The following is a 21,600-nucleotide window of genomic DNA, read 5'->3' on the forward strand; positions in this document are numbered from 1 at the left end:
GGATCACTGTTGGTCGAGAACTGGAAATCCGCCCTCTCATCTAAAACAAAGCACCTCCAGATGTGGGTGCCAGGAAGAAAAGCCCCAAACTGGAGCAAGCAGAAAGGCAGAACTGGCCAGTGAGGGCAGCAGCCTATCAGAGGCAGGAAGGCAAGGTCTTTTTCCAAATGCCCAGGGATGCTTTCAGCCCCTAGAAGCCAAGGCCCGGACCAAATCCCAGAGGAAAAGGGACCTTATTTCAGGCTTTGCCTGCCCCAACTGCATACCTCTGTCCAAATTCACATCCCTAAATCCCCTTTCCCCCAGCAGTATCCCCTTTAGAGCCAGCCCTGCCAGCCGAGAAGGCCTGCTGCCTACCCCCAAGGCCTGGACCAGGGAAGGGCAACCCCTGGCTCTAGAAGCTGCTCCCAGAGCTACTCCTCCACAGGGGTGAAGAAGCCAACAGGAGAGAAGAAGCCAATAGAGTCTTCAGGCCAACCTTGGCAATACCAAATAGTTGCAGGGACCAAATTCCAGGAGAATGGGGTGTGGGACACAATTTGGCCAGGTCCCGTCATCTGCAGCACCATTACCTGCAGCAGCACGCGCCGCACATCAGCCTCGGCGTGCTCAGTGTTGAGCTGGCCCAGTAGAAGCTCTGCGGACAGACGCTGGGCCACAAAGTTGGTCACCCGGTTGCCATCATAGCCATTGAAGACCCCATACAGAAAGCAGTTATTCTCACTCCTGGCAGACAGAAAGGGCAGGAGACCTAAGACAGAGGCTCAGAAAGGTGGAAGGAGAGGCGGTAGAGAGACTGCAGATACAGCAGCTGTGACTTCATGTCCCCTGTGCCCCTCCCACCCCACACCGGTCACCCTGCTTCACTCTACAATCTTCTGGATGCCTCCTATCCTCCCACTATAGTGGACCCTAACTGGTCTGAAGTCTAGCTGTAGAAGGGAAAGCAGTGGAGGCCAACTCCCACAGGTCACATCTCATTCCCATACAAGACAGCAGCAAAATGGGTGCCTTTCCTTGCTTGCAAACCAACTTCCTGTGTCCAGGAGAGCGATGCTGGCATGCACACCTGAACTTGAGCCAGTTGTCCTCTGGCGGGTGGGTCTCGGTGCCCTTGCCATCAGCAGAGTAGCTGCGGTTGGAAGCTGAGCCAACTCCAGAGAGGTGGCAGAGCGGCAGGTCATCTGTCCAGCTTGGCTGCTGCTCCTTAGGGAAGGACATCAGAGACCATCAGGCACCACCTCTTCCCAAGGGCAGACCCCACTTCACCTACTTCAACAAAAACCTAGCAGACCTGGAACCCCACAAAGGGTTCCATTTCCTTCTGGAAAAAAATGATGCTTGCATGAAGGGACACTTGCAGAAGAGCTTGCTGGGGTTTTTTGTTGTTGTTGTTGTTTTGAGACAGAGTCTCAAGCTGTTGCCCTCCATAGAGTGCCGAGGCATCACAGCTCACAGCAACCTCAAACTCTTGGGCTTAAGTGATTTTCTTGCCTTAGTCTCCCAAGCAGCTGGGACCACAGGTGTCTGCCACAATGCCCAGCTATGTTTTTTTTTTTTTTGCAGTTGTCATTGTTGTTTTAGCTGGCCCGGGCTGGGTTCAAACCCGCCAGCCTCAGTATAAGGCTGAAGCCCTACCCACTGAGCAATGGTTGCCGCTGGCTTGCTGTTTTTATGGCTAGTCCACAAACTGGTTCCCCTGAAAAAGACTACAGCATTCCCAAATGCAAGGCTTGGCAATGGTTTCCAGGAGGGAGCCAAGCTACAAAACACCAGTGAAACAAACACAAACGAAGCAAACTCTTACTCTTTGGTGGCCCCATTTCCCACCAAAGTGGCTCTGATTGCACAGTACAGAGGAAGCCCTTGGGCAGGCCCCAGCATGCAGAAAGTCTGACCTGTGTAGGGCCCAGGATACCTGCATTGTAGGCAGCTCCGAACAGGTGATTCACATGCAGGTGGCTATGTACCTGGCCTTCAGAATCTCCAACTTATAAGCTAGTCTCAGTCCTTCACCCTGGCACAGGGCTTCCACCCATTCCTCGCTCTGCCTTGGAATCCTCTCCCATCTCTCCTGCCTCATCCTTCCCTGCCAGTCCCAAGTGCTTGCAGCCCACTCCACACCCCCCTCCTTCTTCTCTAGTGATTTTCTATATCCTGGCTGAGGAGTCACCACCTCCAGGAAGTCTTCCTTAGGATGACCCACTCCAGGTTTGGCAGGTGCTCCTCTTGTGTCTGCCTCTTGCACCCTAGTTCCATCACCCCTGTCTGTCTGTGTCTGGCTCCCAGTCCATGGGATCTCAAACAGGCTGTTCAACATAATCACCGCAGAGCTGTAGACACACACAGCTGTCCAGGCCTTGGCCCAAACACACAGATTCTGAATTTCCTAAATCTCCCTGAGGTTACCCTTGAGCATCTATTTTTTTAACACCCAGAAATGACACTGCTAAAAGGCCCAGGTACAATCCCCAGCTTCTCACCGAAAGCTTGTCCCACATCTAGCCTCTCACCTGAGAACTAGGCCTTGTTCACTAGGGTAGTCCCAGAACCACCATGTTGAAATTGAGCAAACTAAAATAATTGGAAGAATCAAAGTTCAATTTCAAGGAAAATAATGAAAATTCATATGAAAAGTTTTATTTAAATATTAAACACATTACGCCTGGCACAGTGGCTCATGCCTGTAATCCTAGCACTCTGGATCATCTGAGCTCCTAAGTTCAAGATCAGCCTGAGCAAGAGCGAGACCCCATCTCTACTAACAATAGAAAAATTAGTTGGGCATTGGGGCAGGCACCTGCAGTCCCAGCTTCTTGGGAGGCTGAGACAAGAAGATTGCTTGCACCCAGGAGTTTGAGGAGTTGCTGTGAGGTATAATGCCATGGCGTTCTCTACCACCCAGGGCGACTAAGTGAGACTCTTTCTCAAAAAAAAGGAAAGGAAAGAAAGGAAGAAGAAAAAAAAAAGAAATATTAAACATAGATACTTGTGCAACTTCTTACAAATTAGTGGTTAAGTCTTCAAAAAAGGATGTGAAAACCATTTCAACAGGTTTTTGCAATCAGACATGTAAAAAGCCTGTGGTTAGCTTTTGTGGCAAATTTCTTCTGTTACTTACATACTGACAGGGAGTGGACTTTATGTATAGTTTTCTCATTTTAATTGTTTTTGTGCTGTCTTTACCCATTTTAGTGCTTTAGTTCTCTATACTTTGCACTTTGGAGCAACTTCTGCAGGGTATGAGAGTTTGTTTTACTTCTAAACTAATTTGTAATAAAACCGACTTTCTTAGGTGTGCAATTTCATGTTAACACATGTGGAAATCTGCATAACTACCACCACAGTCTGATACAGAACAGTTCCATCACCCCAAAACATTCCCTTATGCTGCCCCTTTGAAGTCACCCTTTCCCCTAAGGAGAAGGTGGAGAAGAGGTTCCATTGACCTGTTTTACCTTTTCTTTTTCTTTTTTTGTGAGTCAGGAACAGTACGTCTTTATTTTTTAAGTCTTGCTTAAGCGTGTTCTATACCTGTTTTACCTTTTCAAGAAAGCCACATGGTACAGAACCTCTAGAGACTGGCTTCTTTTACTTAGTGTTACTCCTTTAAGATTCACCCAAGCTGTTACTTGACGCATCAGTAGCTGTCCCTCTTCATGTAGATAAAGATTCCACTGTATGGATGTAGCCCAGCTAGCCTGTTTACTGATTCACCCACTGAAGGACATTTGGGCTGTTTATAGTTTTTAATTTTTATTTATTTATTTATTGTTTTGAGACAGAGTCTCACTATGTCGTCCTTGGTAGAGTGTCGTGGCAGCACAGCTCACAGTAACCTCAAACTCTTGGGCTTAAGTGATTCTCTTGCCTCAGCCTCCCAAGTAGCTGGGACTATCAGCACCCGCCACCAGGTCTGGCTGTTGTTTTTTGTTGCAGTTGTTGTTGTTTAGCTGGCCCAGGCTGAGTTCGAACCTGCCAGCCTGGGTGTATGTGGCCAGTGCCGTAACCACTGTGCTACAGGTGCTAAGCCTGTTTATAGTTTTTTTACAATCATAAAGAGATTAAACATTCCCATTTCTGTGTGAACATAATTTTTCATTTCTCTAGCATGGGTCCTCAAACTTTTTAAACAGGGGCCAGTTCACTGTCCCTCAGACCATTGGAGGGCCGGACTATAGTTAAAAAAAAAAAAAAAACTACGAACAAATTCCTATGCACACTGTACATATCTTATTTTGAAGTAATAAAACAAAACGGGAACAAATACAATCACACCGCTGCATGTGGCCCACAGGCCCTAGTTTGAGGACCCCAAAGTAAATACCCAGGAGTGGGAGTGCTGGGTCATATGGTAAATATGTTTAACTTTGTAAGAAACTGCCAAACGGTTTTCCAGAGTGGTTATACCACTTGTATCCCCAGCAGCAATGCACAGGAGTTCCAATTGCTCCTCATCCTTTCCACCATGTGGTACCGGCCTTTAGGGTCTTCAGTTTATATACTGTAAGAGGTATGTAGAGGTATTTCATCACACCTTTAACTTGTACCGCTCTAATAGCTAATGATGCTGAGCATCTTTTCATGTGCTTATTTACCATTCACATATCCTCTCTGGTGGTGTCTATTTAATCATATGCTCATATTTATTTATTTATTTATCATTATTATTATTTTTTTTTGTCAAGACAGAGTTCTATCCTATGCCCTGAGCAGAGTGCAATGGCGTCATAGCTCACTGCAACCTCAGACTCCAGCTGTGGAATCCTGCTGCCTCAGCCTCAGAAGCCGCTGAGATTACAGGTGCTCAATGCAGCGCCTGGGTTTTACCATTTTTTTCATAAGTCGGGGTCTCACTCTCGTTCAGACAAGCCTTGAACTTCTGAGCTCAAGTAATCCTCCCGCCTCAGACTCCCAAAGTACTGGGATTACAGGTGTGAGCTACTATGCCTGGCCTTATGCTCATTTTTAAAGTGGGTTGTTTCTTTTCTTTTCTTTTTTTTTTTTTTTTTTTTTGAGACAGAGTCTCAAGCTGTCGCCCTGAGTAGAGTGCTGTGGCATCACAGCTCATAGCAACTTCAAACTCTTGGGACTTAAGCGATTCCCTTGCCTCAGCCTCCCAAGTAGCTGGGACTATAGGCACCTGCCACAATGCCTGGCTATTTTTTTTTTTGTTACAGTTGCCATTGTTGTTTTTTAGCTGGCCCAGTCCGAGTTTGAACCTGCCACCCTCAGTGAATGTGGCTGGTGAGCTACAGGCACTACTGTAGCTACCCACTGAGCTACAGGCACCGCCTGTTCTGAGAGTTCTTTACATATTTTGAATAAAAATCTTTGTTGGGTGCCTGTGGCTCAAGCAGCTAAGGCGCCAGCCACATACACCTGAGCTGGTGGGTTCAAATCTAGCCCAGAACCACCAAACATGGCTGCAACCAAAAAATAGCCGGGTGTTGTGGCAGGCCCCTGTAGTCCCAGATACTTGGGAGGCGGAGGCAGGAGAATTGCTTGAGCCCAGGAGTTTAAGTTTGCTGTGAGCTGTGATGCCATGGCACTTACCCAGGGCAACAGCTTGAGGCTCTGTCTCAAAAAAATAAATAAATAAAAAATAAATAAAAATCTTCTGTTGGGTATGTGGTTTGCAAATATACTAGAACCTTCATAGTTGACCACCTCTTGACATTGACCAACTCCTTAAATTGACCTTCACAGATCAGACATGCACCACATGTACATATCAGTACCATAGGCCTAGATCCTTAAGTTAACTCCCTCCATATGTTGACCAGTTTGTTACAGTCCTTTAGGTGGTCAACTTACAAAGGTTCTACTATATTTTCTCCCATTTATAGCTTGGCATTTTATTCACTTAATAGTGTCTTTTGCAAAGCAAACCTTTTTTTGCCATACGCAGTGGCTCATACCTGTAATTCTAACACTCTGGGAGGCTGAGATAGGAGGATCACTTGAGCTTAAGAGTTTGACACCAGCCTGACCAAGAGCAAGACCCCATCTCTGTGAAAAATAGAAAAAATAGCCTGGGCAACACCTGTGGCTCAGTGGGTAGGGCACTGGCCCCATATACCGAGGGTGGCAGGTTCAAACCTGGCCCCAGCCAAACTGCAACAAAAAATAGCCGGACATTGTGGCAGGCACCTATAGTCCCAGCTACTGGGGAGGCTGAGGCAAAAGAATGGCTTAAGCCCAGGAGTTGGAGATTGCTGTGAGCTGTGATGCCATAGCACTCTACTGAGGGCAACAAAGTGAAACTCTGTCTCAACAAAAAAAAAAAAAAGAAAAGAAAAGAAAAGAAAGAACAGCCAGCACAGGGACAGGCACCTGTAGTCCCAGCTACCCAGGTGACTTGAGACAAGAGGATAACTTGAGCTCAGGAGCCTGAGATTGCTGTGAGCTAAAATGATGCCACTACACCCCAGCTGGGGCAACAGAGTAAAACTGTCTCAAAACAAACAAACAAAAACAAACCATAAGATTACGCAGAAGCACAAATGCATCTCCTTGGTCAGGAGTATCCCATGTCTTCCTACTGAAAAGAGGAGCCAAGAAGTCAGTGATCAGCACCCCAAGGTGCCACAAGTGTTTTAAAGCATGGAAGGAAAATACATTTATATGTTCTAGAGCCCTGTCTATGATTAAAGATGAGATTAAGATAAATTGAAATTGTTCTCTTACATGAGATGAACGATACAAATTTGTTGCCTAGGAGGCTGAAGCAAGAGAATCGCCTAAGCCCAGGAGATGGAGGTTGCTGTGAGCTGTGATGCCATGGCACTCTACCAATGTAGAGTAATACGATGCTATAATCACAGTATGCCCTCTGCCATTATCTAACTCCCATCAGGGACAAATACAGGCTTCCAGGGATTGAATCTTTCCAAAAAAAAAAAAAAAAAAAGTATCATCCAAACAATTTACAGGCCCATTCAACATGAGAAATAAACTACTAAGAAGGCCAGTGATATCGTCTTACACAAGTAAAGAAGGAAACAAACTCAGGGACTGAGGAACTTGCCTTGCTGGTGTGCTATGGAACCAAATAACTCATCTGAGAGCATTTCACAATGGGAGCCCAGAACACTGCCATCAAATGTGGGCTGATGCTGTTCTGACCCCGGGGCACTGCAGCCATACTTGGTTAATAGGGGGATGACAAATTCTCCCAAATTAGAAAACGTGTGTGCATGACAGCAGTCAATCTACTTAGCAAGTGCCTTGTTCTCCAGTAAGTATTTAGGACTAGTGTCATACAGTGTTACATGCTTTTTGTGGGAAATCTGATTTTTCATAATGTTGGACTAGTAGTATTTTAGAATTGTATTACTTTTGGCATTTAGGTCAATGGGTAAAGATTCTAGTACTGTTGCCTAAGGACAATCTTTGTTCATTTTTGATAAAACACAGGCGAACAGAAATTGATGGATGTTGTGGAACACACTATTACACACATACTTCAGTTAATCCTAATACTACATCTATCTTAGAGGGGAAACATAAAGAAGAGTCATTTCCATTAAGGTCAAGGCCACAGCAAGGCTGCCTACTCTCTTTATTACTTCACACCAAACTGGAGGTGTCAGTACAGGCAAATCAGAGAGAGAAAAGAATGAGAGCATAAAAACTAGTAAAGAAGTAAAGCTATCTCTATTTGCAGTTGATATGATAGTATACCTGGAAACCCTAAAGAATCCATGTGGGTCGGTGTGGTGGCTCACACCTGTAATCTTAGCACTCTGGGAGGCCAAGGCAGGTGGATCACTTGAGGCCAGGAGTTTGAGACTAGCCTGAGCAAGAGCAAGACCCCATCTCTACAAAAAAATAAAAAAATTGGCTGGGCATGGGGCATGTCTACAGTCCTAGCTACTCGGAAAACTAAGGCAGGAGGATCCCTTGACTCTAGGGAGTCTGAGGTTGCAGTGAGGTCAGACAATTAAGTCTGTGAATGCATCCTAGAAAAAGTGTTACACACCTCATTGCTAAATATCACTACAGTCACTTTTGAGGTACTCCTTTTGGGAAGCTATGCACCAACATCAACGTTTAGTCCACTCTTCAAAGCTCTTTCTCTAGAATGAATTTGCAAACTTAATTGTCAGTGTGATGACAGGCTTTGATGGTCATTCCAGAAAGAGTTCCAAATGGCTTTAAAGACTGGACTAGGCACTGGCATTGGTGCACAGCTTCCCAAGAGAGTACTTCAAAGGTGACCATATTCAGCAATGAGGTACACAGCACTTTTTCTAGGATGACTTTGTGAACTTAAGTGTCTGACCTTGTATAATGATGCCACTGCATTCTAGCCAAGGTGACAGAGTAAGACTCTGTCTCAAAAAAAGAAAAAGAAAGAAAGAAAAAAAAAAGCAATGAAAAACTAACTAAAACAATAAAAGAAATTGGGTAGGTACCAGGATAGAAAATCAGCTCAAGAAAACAATCATCTTCATATACCTCAATAAAAGATGGGCATCCAGCCTGAACCTGAAAACTCCCCCTGGCTGTCAACAAATACTTTGTAACAAAGTCTCTTTCCTATGAGGTTTTCCCATGTCAGTCTCCCCAGAACACCTGCAGATTTTTTTTAAACCTAAATTTGTATCGGTCAGATTATATCTTAATGCTTTCATCCCAGCCTTGCAGACTGTTGACATAGTTTTGATCCTCACCATTTCACAGATTAACAGTCTCGCTCAGCTGTCTATCTTGTGCAGATAAGGCCTTTTACACGGCATTCCAAATGGCTTCTAAAAAACTGTGACCAGAACAAAGAGCATGGGTAGCTGACCCATGTCTGGCAGGAGGTAGGTGTCCGCACCAAACACAGGAGGGAACTAACATCTCACCAAGCATTTGCCTCCCTTGAAAAGCCCGATGTACGGAAGGTAATTGGCAGGACCACACCTATGGTAACATCTTACAAGGATACATGTGAAATTTACTAAGTGTAGAATATAAATGTCTTAACACAATAACTAAGAAAATGCCATGAAGGCTATGTTAACCAGTTTGATGAAAATATTTCAAATTGTAGGGCGGCGCCTGTGGCTCAGTGAGTAGGGCGCCGGCCCCATATGCCGAGGGTGGCGGGTTCAAACCTAGCCCCGGCCAAAGTGCAACAACAACAAAAAAAAATAGCCGGCGTTGTGGCGGGTGCCTGTAGTCCCAGCTGCTCGGGAGGCTGAGGCAAGGAGAATCATGTAAGCCCAAGAGTTAGAGGTTGCTGTGAGCTGTGTGACGCCACGGCACTCTACCCAAGGGCGGTACAGTGAGACTCTGTCTCTACAACAACAAAAAAGAAAATATTTCAAATTGTATATAAAACCAGCACATTATACTCCATGATTGCATTAATGTACACAGTTATGATTTAATAAAAAAAAAAAAAGGAAGAAAAGCCCAATGTATTGTGGAGGCCTAAAATGAAGAGGCTCCTGACCCCAGATGTACAGTCACAGACACAAGCACACACTTCACAACAAACTAGCTATTTATGTACCTGCATCTTGCTGAGCAAAGTTCTATTCATTTTACCTAGGCAGTCTTTAAACATTAAATTCCTGGCCAATCTGCCTTGTCCTTCAATTAAAATAAAGAAAGAAAAATTAAGAAAAAAAAAGTACCCAAAGAGCTCCTTTAAAAGCATCCACAGCGAGCAAGGCCCGCCCTTTTCTGTCCTCCCAAGCCCTGTCCCTACTCAAAGGCCCTGCTCAAACCAATGAGCAGGTTTTCCCCAAACCTCAGTCATCCACTCATCCCTTTAAGGAATTACCCACTTCATATTTTATCTTTAAATTGCCACATTCTCCTTTGCGCAAATGATTTCATTTTGAGTGTAAACTTTTTTAGTATTAATTATATGGTAGAAAACCAGTATTACTTGCTATATCTAGAAGATAATAAAAAATGAAAACAAAACAAGGTTATCCAATTCTAGCTGAACCTACTGCAGACTACAGACTCTAAGCTGGAGCCCTATTCTACATTAACAAAAAAGGGAGATCAGCAAGTACCAGAAAGGTGTTAAGGAAATACGAGGATCAAACAAAGTCTTTCTCTTTTTATTATGAAATATTAGAAAGTTTGAAAGACAGACTTGGCGCCTGTAGCTCAAGTGAGCCTGGCCCGGGCCAGCTAAACAACAATGACAACTGCAACAAAGAAATAGTTGGGCGTTGTGGCGGGCGCCTGTAGTTCCAGCTACTTGGGAGGCTGAGGCAAGAGAACTGCTTAAGTCCAGGAGTTTGAGGTTGCTGCAGCACCAAGGGATGCAGTGAGACTCTGTCTCAAAAAAAATTAAAAAGGACAACTGACAATGCATAACTAGCTCACAATTTGTAACTAACGTATCCCAAATCACCTCATTGTATGTGTCTCAGTTTCTAGGAAAACACTGCCCAAGGCTATGGGCCCTGTCCCAGTGGCCTTAGCATCCCACTCACTGTCCATTAATCAAGTTGCTATGAGGCAACCCTCACACTATAGCCTGGCGTTGTTAATTAGCTACCTTATTTCACTGATTTGAAGACCTACATTTTCCACATTTTAACACCTCTAGAGTTGGTATGTTACATGTTAATTACTGGTGAATTTTCTTTCTCAGCAGAATACAAAATACCATTATTTTAAAATGTCCTTAAAATAATGATGTCTTAGAATCAGTGACTTATGGGCGTTTCTCATACAGTCTGGGTGCTCCTTCAGTGGAAGGCCCTGCCTGGGATGTACTGCCCCACAGCATTTCAGACTGACTCAATAACAAGTGGCCAGATAATTCCAGGAGGTTCTACCAGGGTGAGACCAGCAGCTGGTCCCCTCTAATTTTACCAGTGCACCTGAAATAACCTTCACACTGCCTGTGAGTGAGCTTTGATCATATTCTCTCACCTCTTTCTATCTCCATGGGAGATTATCTACACCAAACATCCCTTCTTATTCTATTAAAACCTACCAGACTGCCAAGTCTCTCGCTTCCTTCCTCCACATTTCTGAAACATTTTCGGAAAGGTCACGTATTTTCTACTCACACAAACCACCCACCGCTCCACCCCTGCACACACTGATGCATACTTTCTCCCACACCCCCAAATGCCAGGACTGCCAGCACAAGCAGCAAGTGGCGCTTCAGCGCAGGAAGCCTGAGTGTGCTAGAAGCTGAGAAGGGGGCGTCTCACACTCACCACAGCCTTACTGCAGAGCCATTTAAATACACAGGACAATGAACACACAGGACTTTAACTCTTTCATGTTTTAAGAATTAATTGTTCACAAGAAAGTTAACAGAAAATACAGTAAGAAAGGACTGTTTCAAAAGGCCTACTGGATGAGGTGGATCGTGCCTGTAATCTCAGCACTTTGGGAGGCAAAGGTGGAAGGATTGCTTGAGCCTAGGAGCTTGAGGGTGCAGTGAGCTATGATGATGCCACTACAGTCTAACCTGGGCGACAGTGAGACCTTGCCTCAAAACAAATAAAAAGCACTACCTAGTTTCCAAAATTCATGTCTTGGTACAAAAACTGCATTTAAGCAATTAGGGGCTTTACAAACACTTTGTGCACATATACATTAGCTCCTGACATACATGTGTTAAAAATAGTTTATGAAAAAAGAAAAAAAATAGTTCATGAAAGGCCCCCACACAGACTCATTCTCTAACTCCTGGGCAGCAGAACTGGGCAAAGCCCGGTTCCGAGTTCAGGCTACTTCTTGAATATCTAATTATGATATGAAAAGGCTGAGTGTTGGGTGGCACCTGTGGCTCAGTGGGTAAGGCACCGGCCCCATATACCGAGGGTGGCGGGTTCAAACCCGGCCCCGGCCAAAAAAAAAAAAAAAGAAAAGGGTGAGTGTTTTTGTGGTGAAAGTTCCCAAAATCCACAGAGGCAAAAAGAAAGCTCAGAAAGTGAGAATGATACCCCCCAGGATGATGGCTTAGCATGGGAGACAGCAGTTCTTTCTCTCCAAAAAGCTTACAACAAGGCAGCGCCTGTGGCTCAGTGGGTAGGGTGCCTGCCCCATATACTGAGGGTGGTGAGTTAGAACCAGCCTTGGCCAAACTGGAAAAAAAAAAAAGCCGGGAGTTCTGGCAGGCGCCTGTAGTCCCAGCCCCTCAGGAGGCTGAGGCAAGAGAATCTCTTTTTTTTTTTTTTTTGTAGAGACAGAGTCTCACTTTATGGCCCTCGGTAGAGCGCCGTGGCATCACATAGCTCACAGCAACCTCCAACTCCTGGGCTTAAGTGATTCTCTTGCCTCAGCCTCCTGAGTAGCTGGGACTACAGGCGCCCGCCACAATGCCCGGCTATTTTTTGGTTTTGCAGCTCAGCCGGGGCCGGGTTTGAACCCGCCACCCTCGGTATATGGGGCCGGCGCCTTACTGACTGAGCCACAGGCGCCGCCCGGCAAGAGAATCTCTTAAGCCCAGGAATTGGAGGTTGCTGTGAGCTGTGATGGCACAGCACTCTACCGAGGACGATAAAGTGAGACTCTGTCTCTAAAAAACAGAAACAAAAAGCTCACAAGGCCCTGATACCTCCTGCTATCCCTGACACCCACTACACTCCTGGCTCCCACTTCTCATTGCAGTTTTCTTTTTTTTTCTTGAGACAGAGTCTCACAATGAAGCCCTCAGTAGAATGCCGTGCCATCACAGCTCACAGCAACCTCAAACTCTTGGGCTTAAGTGATTCCCTTGCCTCATCCTCCCGAGTAGGTGGGACTACAGGCGCCTGCCACAACGCCTGGGTAGTTTTTGGTTGCAGTTGTTATTGTTGTTTTAGCAGGCCCAGGCCGGGCTCGAACACATCAGCCTTGGTGTATGTGGCTGGCGCCCTACTCACTGAGCTACGGGTGCCAAGCCATCCCATTGGAGCTCATTCTTAAAAGGGCCACTAATAATTGTGGGCACTTCCTGTGTGCTAGAGCAGGAGCTGGGCGTTATCACATGGGTATAGGTGATGGTCTGTCTAATCCAAGGACAGGAGCCTATGGTCTTAAGGCCACATGCGGCCTTCCAGGTCCTTAAGTGCAGCCTTTGACTAAATCCAAGTTTTACAGAATAAATCCTTTCATTTTTATTAACATGTGTTTACTCATCTTTTGTACTTTTATTTTTAAAATGTATTAAAAATACCAAAGAATAAAATAAGTTAAACAAAATAGTCCTCCCAGATTGATGGACATAATTAAAACATTAGTAGGCCATAAGGGCTCAACTGGTGGCTGCTATGCTCATGATTTAAGTGTGTTATTTATTTTACTTATTTATCTGTTTTTACACAGAGTCTCACTATGTCACACTTGGTAGAGTGCCATGATGTCACAGCTCACAGCAACCTCAAACTCTTGGACTTAAGCAATTCTCTTGCATCAGCCTCCCAAGTAGCTGGGACTACAGGTTCCCGCCACAATGCCCGGCTAGTTTTTGTTATTGTCATTGTTTAGCAGGCCCAGGCCAGGCTCAAATCTGCCAGCCCCGGTGCATGTGGCTGGCACCCTAACCACTAAGCCTATGCTCGTGATTTAGCTCTAACTTCCCCTGACTGGCGCCACTCCCACACAAGGCTAGCTGGCAAGAGTTTATGAGGGTCGAGTACATTAGTCTGTTATCAGCTTTTGACAACGGTGCACTGTGTTGCTGTTTGAACTGAAATTTGTGAAAAGCTGCACAGCTCAACAGTATCTTTTAATTCTGTCTGCTTAATAGCTTATCATGTCAAAAAGAGCAAGAGAACACTGAAGGAAAAAAAGAAAAAGAATTTTTTCTGAGACAGAGTCTATGTCACCCTTAGTAGTGTGCTGTGGCATCACAGCTCACAGCAACCTCCAGCTCTTGGGATTAAGTGATTCCCTTATCTCAGCCTCCCAAAGTAGCTGGGATTACAGTCGCCCACCACAATGCCCAGGTATTTTTTTACAGTTGTCACTGTTGTTTAGCTGGTCCGGGCTGGGTTCCAACCTGCCAGCCTTGGTGTATGTGGCCAGCGCCCTATCCACTGAGCTATGGGTGCCGCTGAAAAGAAATTTTTTAATAATAAGATTGGAATTGCAATATTATCTTTATTTTAAAAATAAGGTGACTTGCCAGGTGTGGTGGCTCAAGCCTGTAATTCTAGCACTGAAGTGGGTGGACTGCTTGAGACCAGCCTGAGCAAGAGCAAGACCCCCATCTCTACTAAAAAGAGAAAAACTAGCCAGGATCTATCATGTACCTGTAATCCCAATTACTCAGAAGGCTGAAGCAGGAGGATAGCTTGAGCCCAAGAGTTTGAAGTTGCTGTACAATGACACCATAGCACTCTACCCTGAGCCCAAGAGTTTGAAGTTGCTGTACAATGACATCATAGCACTCTACCCTGAGCCCAAGAGTTTGAAGTTGCTGTACAATGACACCATAGCACTCTACCCAGGGAAACAGAGTGAGATTTTGTCTTAAAAAAATAAATAAAGATAGGACAGCGCCTGTGGCTCAAAGGAGTCGGGCGTTTGCCCCATATGCCAGAGGTGGCGGGTTCAAACCCAGCCCTGGACAAAAACTGCAAAAAAAAAAATAAATAAATAAATAAATAAAGATGATTTGCTTGCTTTGTGACACTGCAATATCAATGTTAAAGAAATTCATACTTGGGCAGCACCTATGGCTCATTGAGTAGGGTGCTGGCCCCACATAACGAGGGTGGCAGGTTCGAACCCCACTTGCCCCGGCCAAACTGCAACAAAAAAATAGCTGGGCATTGTGGCAGGTGCCTATAGTTCCAGCTATTCAGGAGGCCAAGGCAGGAAAAATCACCTAAGCCCGGGAGCTGGAAGTTGCTGTGAGCTGAGACACCACAGCAATCTACCGAGGGCGACCAAATGAGACTCCGTCTCTAAAAAAATAAAAAGAAATAAAATAAATAAAAAAGAAATTCAGGGCGGCGCCTGTGGCTCAGTGAGTAGGGCGCCGGCCCCATATGCTGAGGGTGGCGGGTTCAGACCCAGCCCCGGCCAAACTGCAACAGAAAAATAGCCAGGTGTTGTGGCGGGCGCCTGTAGTCCCAGCTGCTCGGGAGGCTGAGGCAGGAGAATTGCGTAAACCCAAGAGTTAGAGGTTGCTGTGAGCCGTGTGACGCCACGGCACTCTATCTGAGGGCGGTACAGTGAGACTCTGTCTCTACAGAAAAAAAAAAAAAAAGAAATTCATACTTTGGTTTCTCTTCAGATCAAATAAAGCTTTCTCTTCAGATCATAAAAAAAAAAGAAGAAATTCAGTGCTCAACACTATAACACTCATAAGGAACACAAATATTTTAAATTAGAGAGAGGCATGGAAGGTTATATTGTAAAAATTAAAAGATGTAAAGCAGAAGTGAAAGCAAAGATAATGCTTTCAAAAAGCAATAGGACCTGGAAATAATGCCACTAAGGCAACTTATAAAATAGCTTCTACACTCAGGGAAAAGGGGAAACCATTCAGTGATGTAGAGATTGTGAAAGAATGCATTGTCTAAGTTGTAGGATGCTTAGACCCTGATCATGTTTCAACACACAAAGAACTGCCTCTTTCAAGGAGAACCATAACTGATCGGCAGCATGAAATAGCCTTCAACTTAATACAACAACTTTCATGCAATATTTCAAAAGGAAAACATATATTATTCAATTGCTTTGGATGAATCAACTGTCTTTTTGTACTTCATTCAGGTATAAGTATGAAAGTTGAAGAGTTACTTGCTTTGGACACTATTGCAAACAGAATATAGGAAACAGATATCTTCGACAATTTTCAAGATAAATGTCATGAAGCTGGACTGAATTTGGTAAATTTAGTAAGTGTATGTAAAGGTGGTAACCTTCCATGGCAGGAAAACACGAAGGGTTTATTTTAAAAAGTATTAACAGATCCAGATGTTCTCATTTCTTTTCAAGTTATCTGGTATCAAAACAAAATCTCTATGCTAAAGGTACTATTTTAAGTGAGTTAGGGTTAGGGCTAATTACATTCAGTACAACACAGCTATATTCAGTTTCATAACATGCTAAAGTTGAACAACGTGGTTTCACTGTGGATTTGTGGATTTGCAGATTTGCCTTATTTTAAAGTGGTTTGGCTACCGTAGGGACAGGTGTTTGTGGGGACAGGCTAGAGAACAAGGAAGTCAACGGGGGCAAAGGATGACAGGTGTTAGCCAAAATGTTCTCTGCAGAACATACAGTTATGCCAGGTGCGGTGGCTCACACTTGCAATCCTAGCACTCTGGGAGGCTAAAGTGGGTTGCTTGAGCTCGTAAGTTCAAGACCAACCTGAGCAAAAAGCAAGACCCTGTCTCTACTAAAAATAGAAAAAAAAAAAGAAAAGAAAAGAAAGAAAAAACTGAGGCAAGAAGATCGCTAGAGCCCAAGAGTTCAAAGTTGCTGTGAGCTATGACGCTATAGCACTTTAACCAGGGAAAAAGCTTGAGACTCTGTCTCAAAAAAAAAAAGGAAAATATAGTTAAATTGTATGGAAAACAAACTCATCAATGTGAATATTGGAAGATTTCTAAAGGAATGCAGCATTCATTTCTGTGTAATACCATGTCAAATCAAAACAACTTGAACAGGGCGGCGCCTGTGGCTCAGTGAGTAGGGCGCCAGCCCCATGTGCCGAGGGTGGCGGGTTCAAACCCAGCCCCGGCCAAACTCCAACAAAAAAATAGCCGGGCGTTGTGGTGGGCGCCTGTAGTCCCAGCTGCTCCAGAGACTGAGGCAAAGAATTGCCTAAGCCCAAGAGTTAGAGGTTGCTGTGAGCCGTGTGACGCCACAGCACTCTACCCGAGGGCGGTAGAGTGAGACTCTGTCTCTACAAAAAAAAAAAAAAAAAAAAAAAACTTGAACATTTCTTTGCAAGGTAAAACTAAGTCTAAATGTGGTATGTGGTAAAAAGATGCAAGCATTCCAAAAGAAGATATCTTTGATATCGTTTTTCAAAATACTTCTTCTTCAAAAGGAAATTTTGGATAAATATTTTCCCCAGTTAGCAAAGGTCACTGACGAGCAGGATAATATATGTAAATCATCTGAAGAATACACAGAACTATTAATTGAAGAATACAATGAAAAGTTCACTGACTTTGAGAATCATGAATCATCTTCAAATTAGCCTTTCAGACACTCCTAGTTGATATCACCAAGGCACCTGAAGAACTACAGATGGAGTTGACTGAGCTCTCAATAGATAACATTGTAAAGTCATTGTTGATGCTTTGAAATATGGAAAGATGCAGTAGAATACCCATGCCCCCAAATGCTTTCTTGCTTTTCAACCACTTCATACTGTGAACCTACATTCTCCTATCTAACCCAAATCAAGACGCCCTAAGGTCACAAAGGACCGATACCTATCTAGAGGGTCAGGTGAAACTGTGGACCTGCATGGTGCAACCAAATATTCAAATGCTATCCAACAAGAAGCAGATACAACGGTCATTAAAAGGTTAGCTAAGTTTAAAATTAAAAAATCGTTTTCAGTTTTTTTATTATTAAGTATATAGTAGATTTTAACAAAATAATACACATTTAAAAGTGTATCTAGCCAGGTGCAGTGGCTCGTGCCTGTAATCTTAGCACTCTGGGAGGCCGAGGTGAGTAGACTGCCTGAGCTCACAGGTTTGAGATCAGCCTGAGTCAGAGCAAGACCTTGTCTCTAAAAATAGCCAGGCATTGTGGTACGTGCCTGTAGTCCCAGCTACTTGGGAGGCTGAGGCAAGAGAATCACTTGAGCGCAAGAGTATGAGGTTGCTGAGAGCTATGATGCCATGGCACTCTACCAAGGGTGACAAAGTGAGACTGACTCCAAAAATAAAAAGTATATCTAATTGAAGGTTCTTTAATGTGACCTTATTTGATTACAGTTAAATTAATGTGGCCTTCCAACAAAAAAAAAGGTTCCCCACCACTGGTCTAATGGATATTTTTATTTTTTTTGAGACAGAGTCTCACTATGTTGCCCTCGGTAGAGTGCCGTGGCGTCACAGCTCACGGCAACCTTAAACTCTTGGGCTTAAGCGATTCTCTTGTCTCAGCCTCCCAAGTAGCTAGGACTACAGGTGCCAGCCACAACGCCCAGCTATTTTTTGTTGCAGTTGTCATCGTTGTTTTGCTGGCCTGGGCTGGGTTCGAACCCTCCAGACACAGTGTACGTGGCTGGTGCTGTAACCACTGTGCTATGGGTGCCGAGCCTGGATATTTTTATTTTAGTGGCTACATATTTACTTTAATAACTTTCAGAAAAAATATACAGCCAACCATCTGTGATTTCTTAGATATAACTGTTCAGGATATGTCTAAGTTTAAGAAAAATTGATTTTGACTTGATTTTCTTTTTTGTAATTAAGTACTAGTTCAGGCAAAATCAAACACTTGACTCTCCCTACTCCCAAGGTGCTGTTCTTCCAGGGTTCCCCAGCTCAGTAAATGGTACCACTGCTGTTCAAATCAAAACTCTGGGGTCTTTGATTCTTCTTGCTCTGCTGTGCACCCACATCTAATCCAGCAGCAAATCACATAAGCTCTTCCTCCAAAATACAGCCACAATGACATTTCTCACCCAATTCTCTGCTGTCACCCTGGCCAGGTCACTGCCATTGCCCACCTGGATGAATTTAGGAGTCACTTAGCAGTTCCCAGACTTTAGCCCTAACCACTCAAACTCAACAGAGTATCTTTCTCCAATCATAAATTAGATCTCATAAGGTCCTAACTCAAAACACCCAGAAGCTTCACATCACACTCAGAATGGAATCCAGAGTCCATAACAGGATAAAAAAAAAAAAAAGCCAAACATGCCCCCCAGCTCCCTTGGACCTTGGCCACTAATCACTTTTCCTCACAGAATTCCACTCCAGCCATAAAAGGGGCTCCTGAAATAGGCAGGCCTTTACAGCCCCTGCTTTCTTGGGCTGAAACACACACTGCAGCCCCCACTTCAATTCATCAAATATAGAAGCCTTCCCCAGCACCCTGTCCAAAATGGCCCCTCCACCACTCTGTGTGAATCCAGACTATTCCTCAAAGCACCACTGAATGCTGTAGTTTAGATATTATTAAAGCATACATAATCTGCATTTGTTCATTGTTCACTGTTTTCCTTACTATATCATAAGCCTCACAAAAGCAGTGTCCCCTGTACCTACAAGGTGCCTGCCACATAGTAAGAATTCAGCAACATTTGAAGGAATGAACAGCAGATGTTGACTTACAGCAGAACTGAAGGTATAAGTTCATGGCTAGAGTGTGACCATGCCAGGCTACCAGTATAACAGTTCATTTAATACTAACAATACTCCCAAAAGTCCTCTCAGATTAGGGAAACTGAGGCTCAGGTAATGACTAAGCCCAAAGTCATATGGGATTCATACTCTGTTTTAATAGACTAAAAGGCCTAAGTTCTTTGAACACATCAAACTTACTTGTATTACATTGCTGGGTATAACATTCCACCAAGTGTCTACCAGCTGATCTCAGCACACCCTTGCAAGTACTATATCAGGCGATCTTCAGCACTACTGTAAGCCCGTCACCCCCTCTGACCTGGTCAAATTAAGCTGCTCCACAGGCCCTCAACACACAGATTTGGAGTACCAATTGTATATAACATAGTCCATGAAGGCTCATGAACACTACACAAACACATTTAAACAGATGTCCTCTCGCAATGTCCCTCCTCCCTTTTGCCTGGCAAACTCCTACTGTCCCTCAAAGCCTCTGAAGTTCTCCGCTACCTGCCCAGGGATCCTAACACAGGTACACATAAACATGAATGTGCCTCACACATTGTACTAGTGATATATGCTCCTCCTCCCAAACAAGACTTCAATCACAAGGGTGGGCACCATGCCTCAATGATCTTCACACTCCCAGGACCAGTAGCCACAGACTGGCAGCTCTCATAAACATCTGCTGAATGCTGGTGTTCCAGCTGCTTGGACACTTGGACACCCTGTGAGAAGGGATGTGCAGATCATCACAAGGGCAGGAGGGGCCTTGTGTAGACATCCCTTTCCCTTGCCTTGTACCTTGCATTTTTTTTTTTTTTTTTTTGCTCTAATGATCCTCCTGCCTCAGCTTCCTGAACAGCTGAGACCACAGGCATGCACCAAGCCTAGTTTTCTTATTTTTTATAGAGACAAGACCTCCCTGTGGTGCCCAGGCTCAAGCGATCCTTCCACCTCAGCCCCGCCCAAAGTGTTGGGATTTCAGTCAGTAAGCCACCACACACGGCTGTTACTTTCTAGCACAGGAACCAGACAAATCCATAGGACCCAGGAGACCAGCACCCTACACTGGCAGATCAGGGTAGGCCACAGTGCTAACATGTATGGGCATCTATGTGCATCTGCACGTCAGAAGGATGCTGGGCTGAAAGACAGCGTCAAACTATGAGGGTCCAGACTGGGGCTAGGGGTGAGTCTCCAGACAATCCTCCCACTCCCTTTGAAAGCAACTGAGGCTGAAGGAGACACAGTCAGAGTTGTCATTCAGCAACTGAGGCTGAAGGAGACACAACTGAAGGAGTTAGAGCCAGGACTATAACCCAGAGGCCACCACTCTCTATTCCTTCGGTACAGCCTAGAGACGAATGAGGTTTCTGGATTCGGATTGTCTAGTTTTAATGCTGACACTAACCAGTTGTGTGGCCTTGGGCAAATGACCAAGGGTCAGTAACTCAGTTTGTAAAAATAGGAATAACTATAGAACCTATCTAATGGGCTGTTGCGAAAATTAAATTTACAAATGTAAAACTAATAGCACAATGGCTGAGATACAATAAGCGGTACACAAGTGGATGGTGCTATTATTATTATTATACGACTGCTCGGTCCCGCGGTGGGCTCACTACCTGGGCTGGCGCCACTGCCGCGCCACGTTCCCTTCTGGCTGCAGGAGGCTCCCACCCTCAACACCTGGTCGAGGTGCCAGTCGAGCAGCCAGCAGTCCCCGCGCCCTTGACCACCGCAGGGCCGGCCAGGCAGCGCGCACGCACGGGACGAAACTCTTCCCAAGCCCCCTCATTCCCGACAGGCGCCGGGCCTCGGGAATGAGAGGCTAGTCCGAGAGAGGAGGGCGGCGGTCACATCCCGCCACAGAAGCAGTCCAAAAGCGGAGAGGGAGCCGTTCCTGAACCGACAGCCATCCCTCCCCACCCAGGCTCCTAACCCCTGCACCAAAGAGCGGGCCGGTTCCTCACACTCTGCAACAGGCTCCTCCTCTGCGCCGCCATCTTGGAGGGACCACGGCGGGCGCTCCCGCCTCCCGACAGAGCAGTGAGAAGGGCGGCTAGAGCGGCCCGAAGGAGCGGTGGAGGACCTGAGGCCAGGGAGCATGCGCCCAGCGCCACCCGACGGCCGAAGAGGACTGAGAACCGTAGCGGAACTTGTGCGCAGGCGCGGTCGGCTGTCGGTTTTCTTTTGGGACTGAGCCGGAAGGTGCCAGGCGCCTTGGTCCTGACCTGACTGCTACTCGCCGGTCTTTGCGCACTTTCTCCAGCCGACCTTTCGGATGGGTACTTCTACGGTCCAGGATTAGCGGGGTTGTTTTTCTTTTCTTGGAGGCAGAGTCTCACTCTGTTGCCCGGGC

The 21,600-nt window shown here is 45.2% G+C and overlaps 1 protein-coding gene across 2 annotated transcripts in view; it reads right to left on the minus strand.

The window, feature by feature from the left end:
- Positions 1–21,400, minus strand: part of TAB1 (TGF-beta activated kinase 1 (MAP3K7) binding protein 1) — a 35,556-nt gene extending 14,156 nt beyond the window's left edge. For both annotated transcript variants that reach the window (XM_053585995.1, XM_053585994.1), the window contains exons 1-3: positions 21,212–21,400; positions 1,070–1,206; positions 573–726 (exon numbers count right to left, since the gene is read on the minus strand). In XM_053585995.1, the coding sequence (XP_053441970.1) occupies positions 573–726; positions 1,070–1,206; positions 21,212–21,244 (324 nt within the window). In that variant the 5' untranslated portion in view covers positions 21,245–21,400. The remainder of the gene's footprint in view (positions 1–572; positions 727–1,069; positions 1,207–21,211) is intronic.
- Positions 21,401–21,600: the final 200 nt, after the last annotated feature.

Source organism: Nycticebus coucang, chromosome 3 (assembly GCF_027406575.1).
Source record: "Nycticebus coucang isolate mNycCou1 chromosome 3, mNycCou1.pri, whole genome shotgun sequence".
Taxonomy (NCBI): Eukaryota; Metazoa; Chordata; class Mammalia; order Primates; family Lorisidae; genus Nycticebus; species Nycticebus coucang.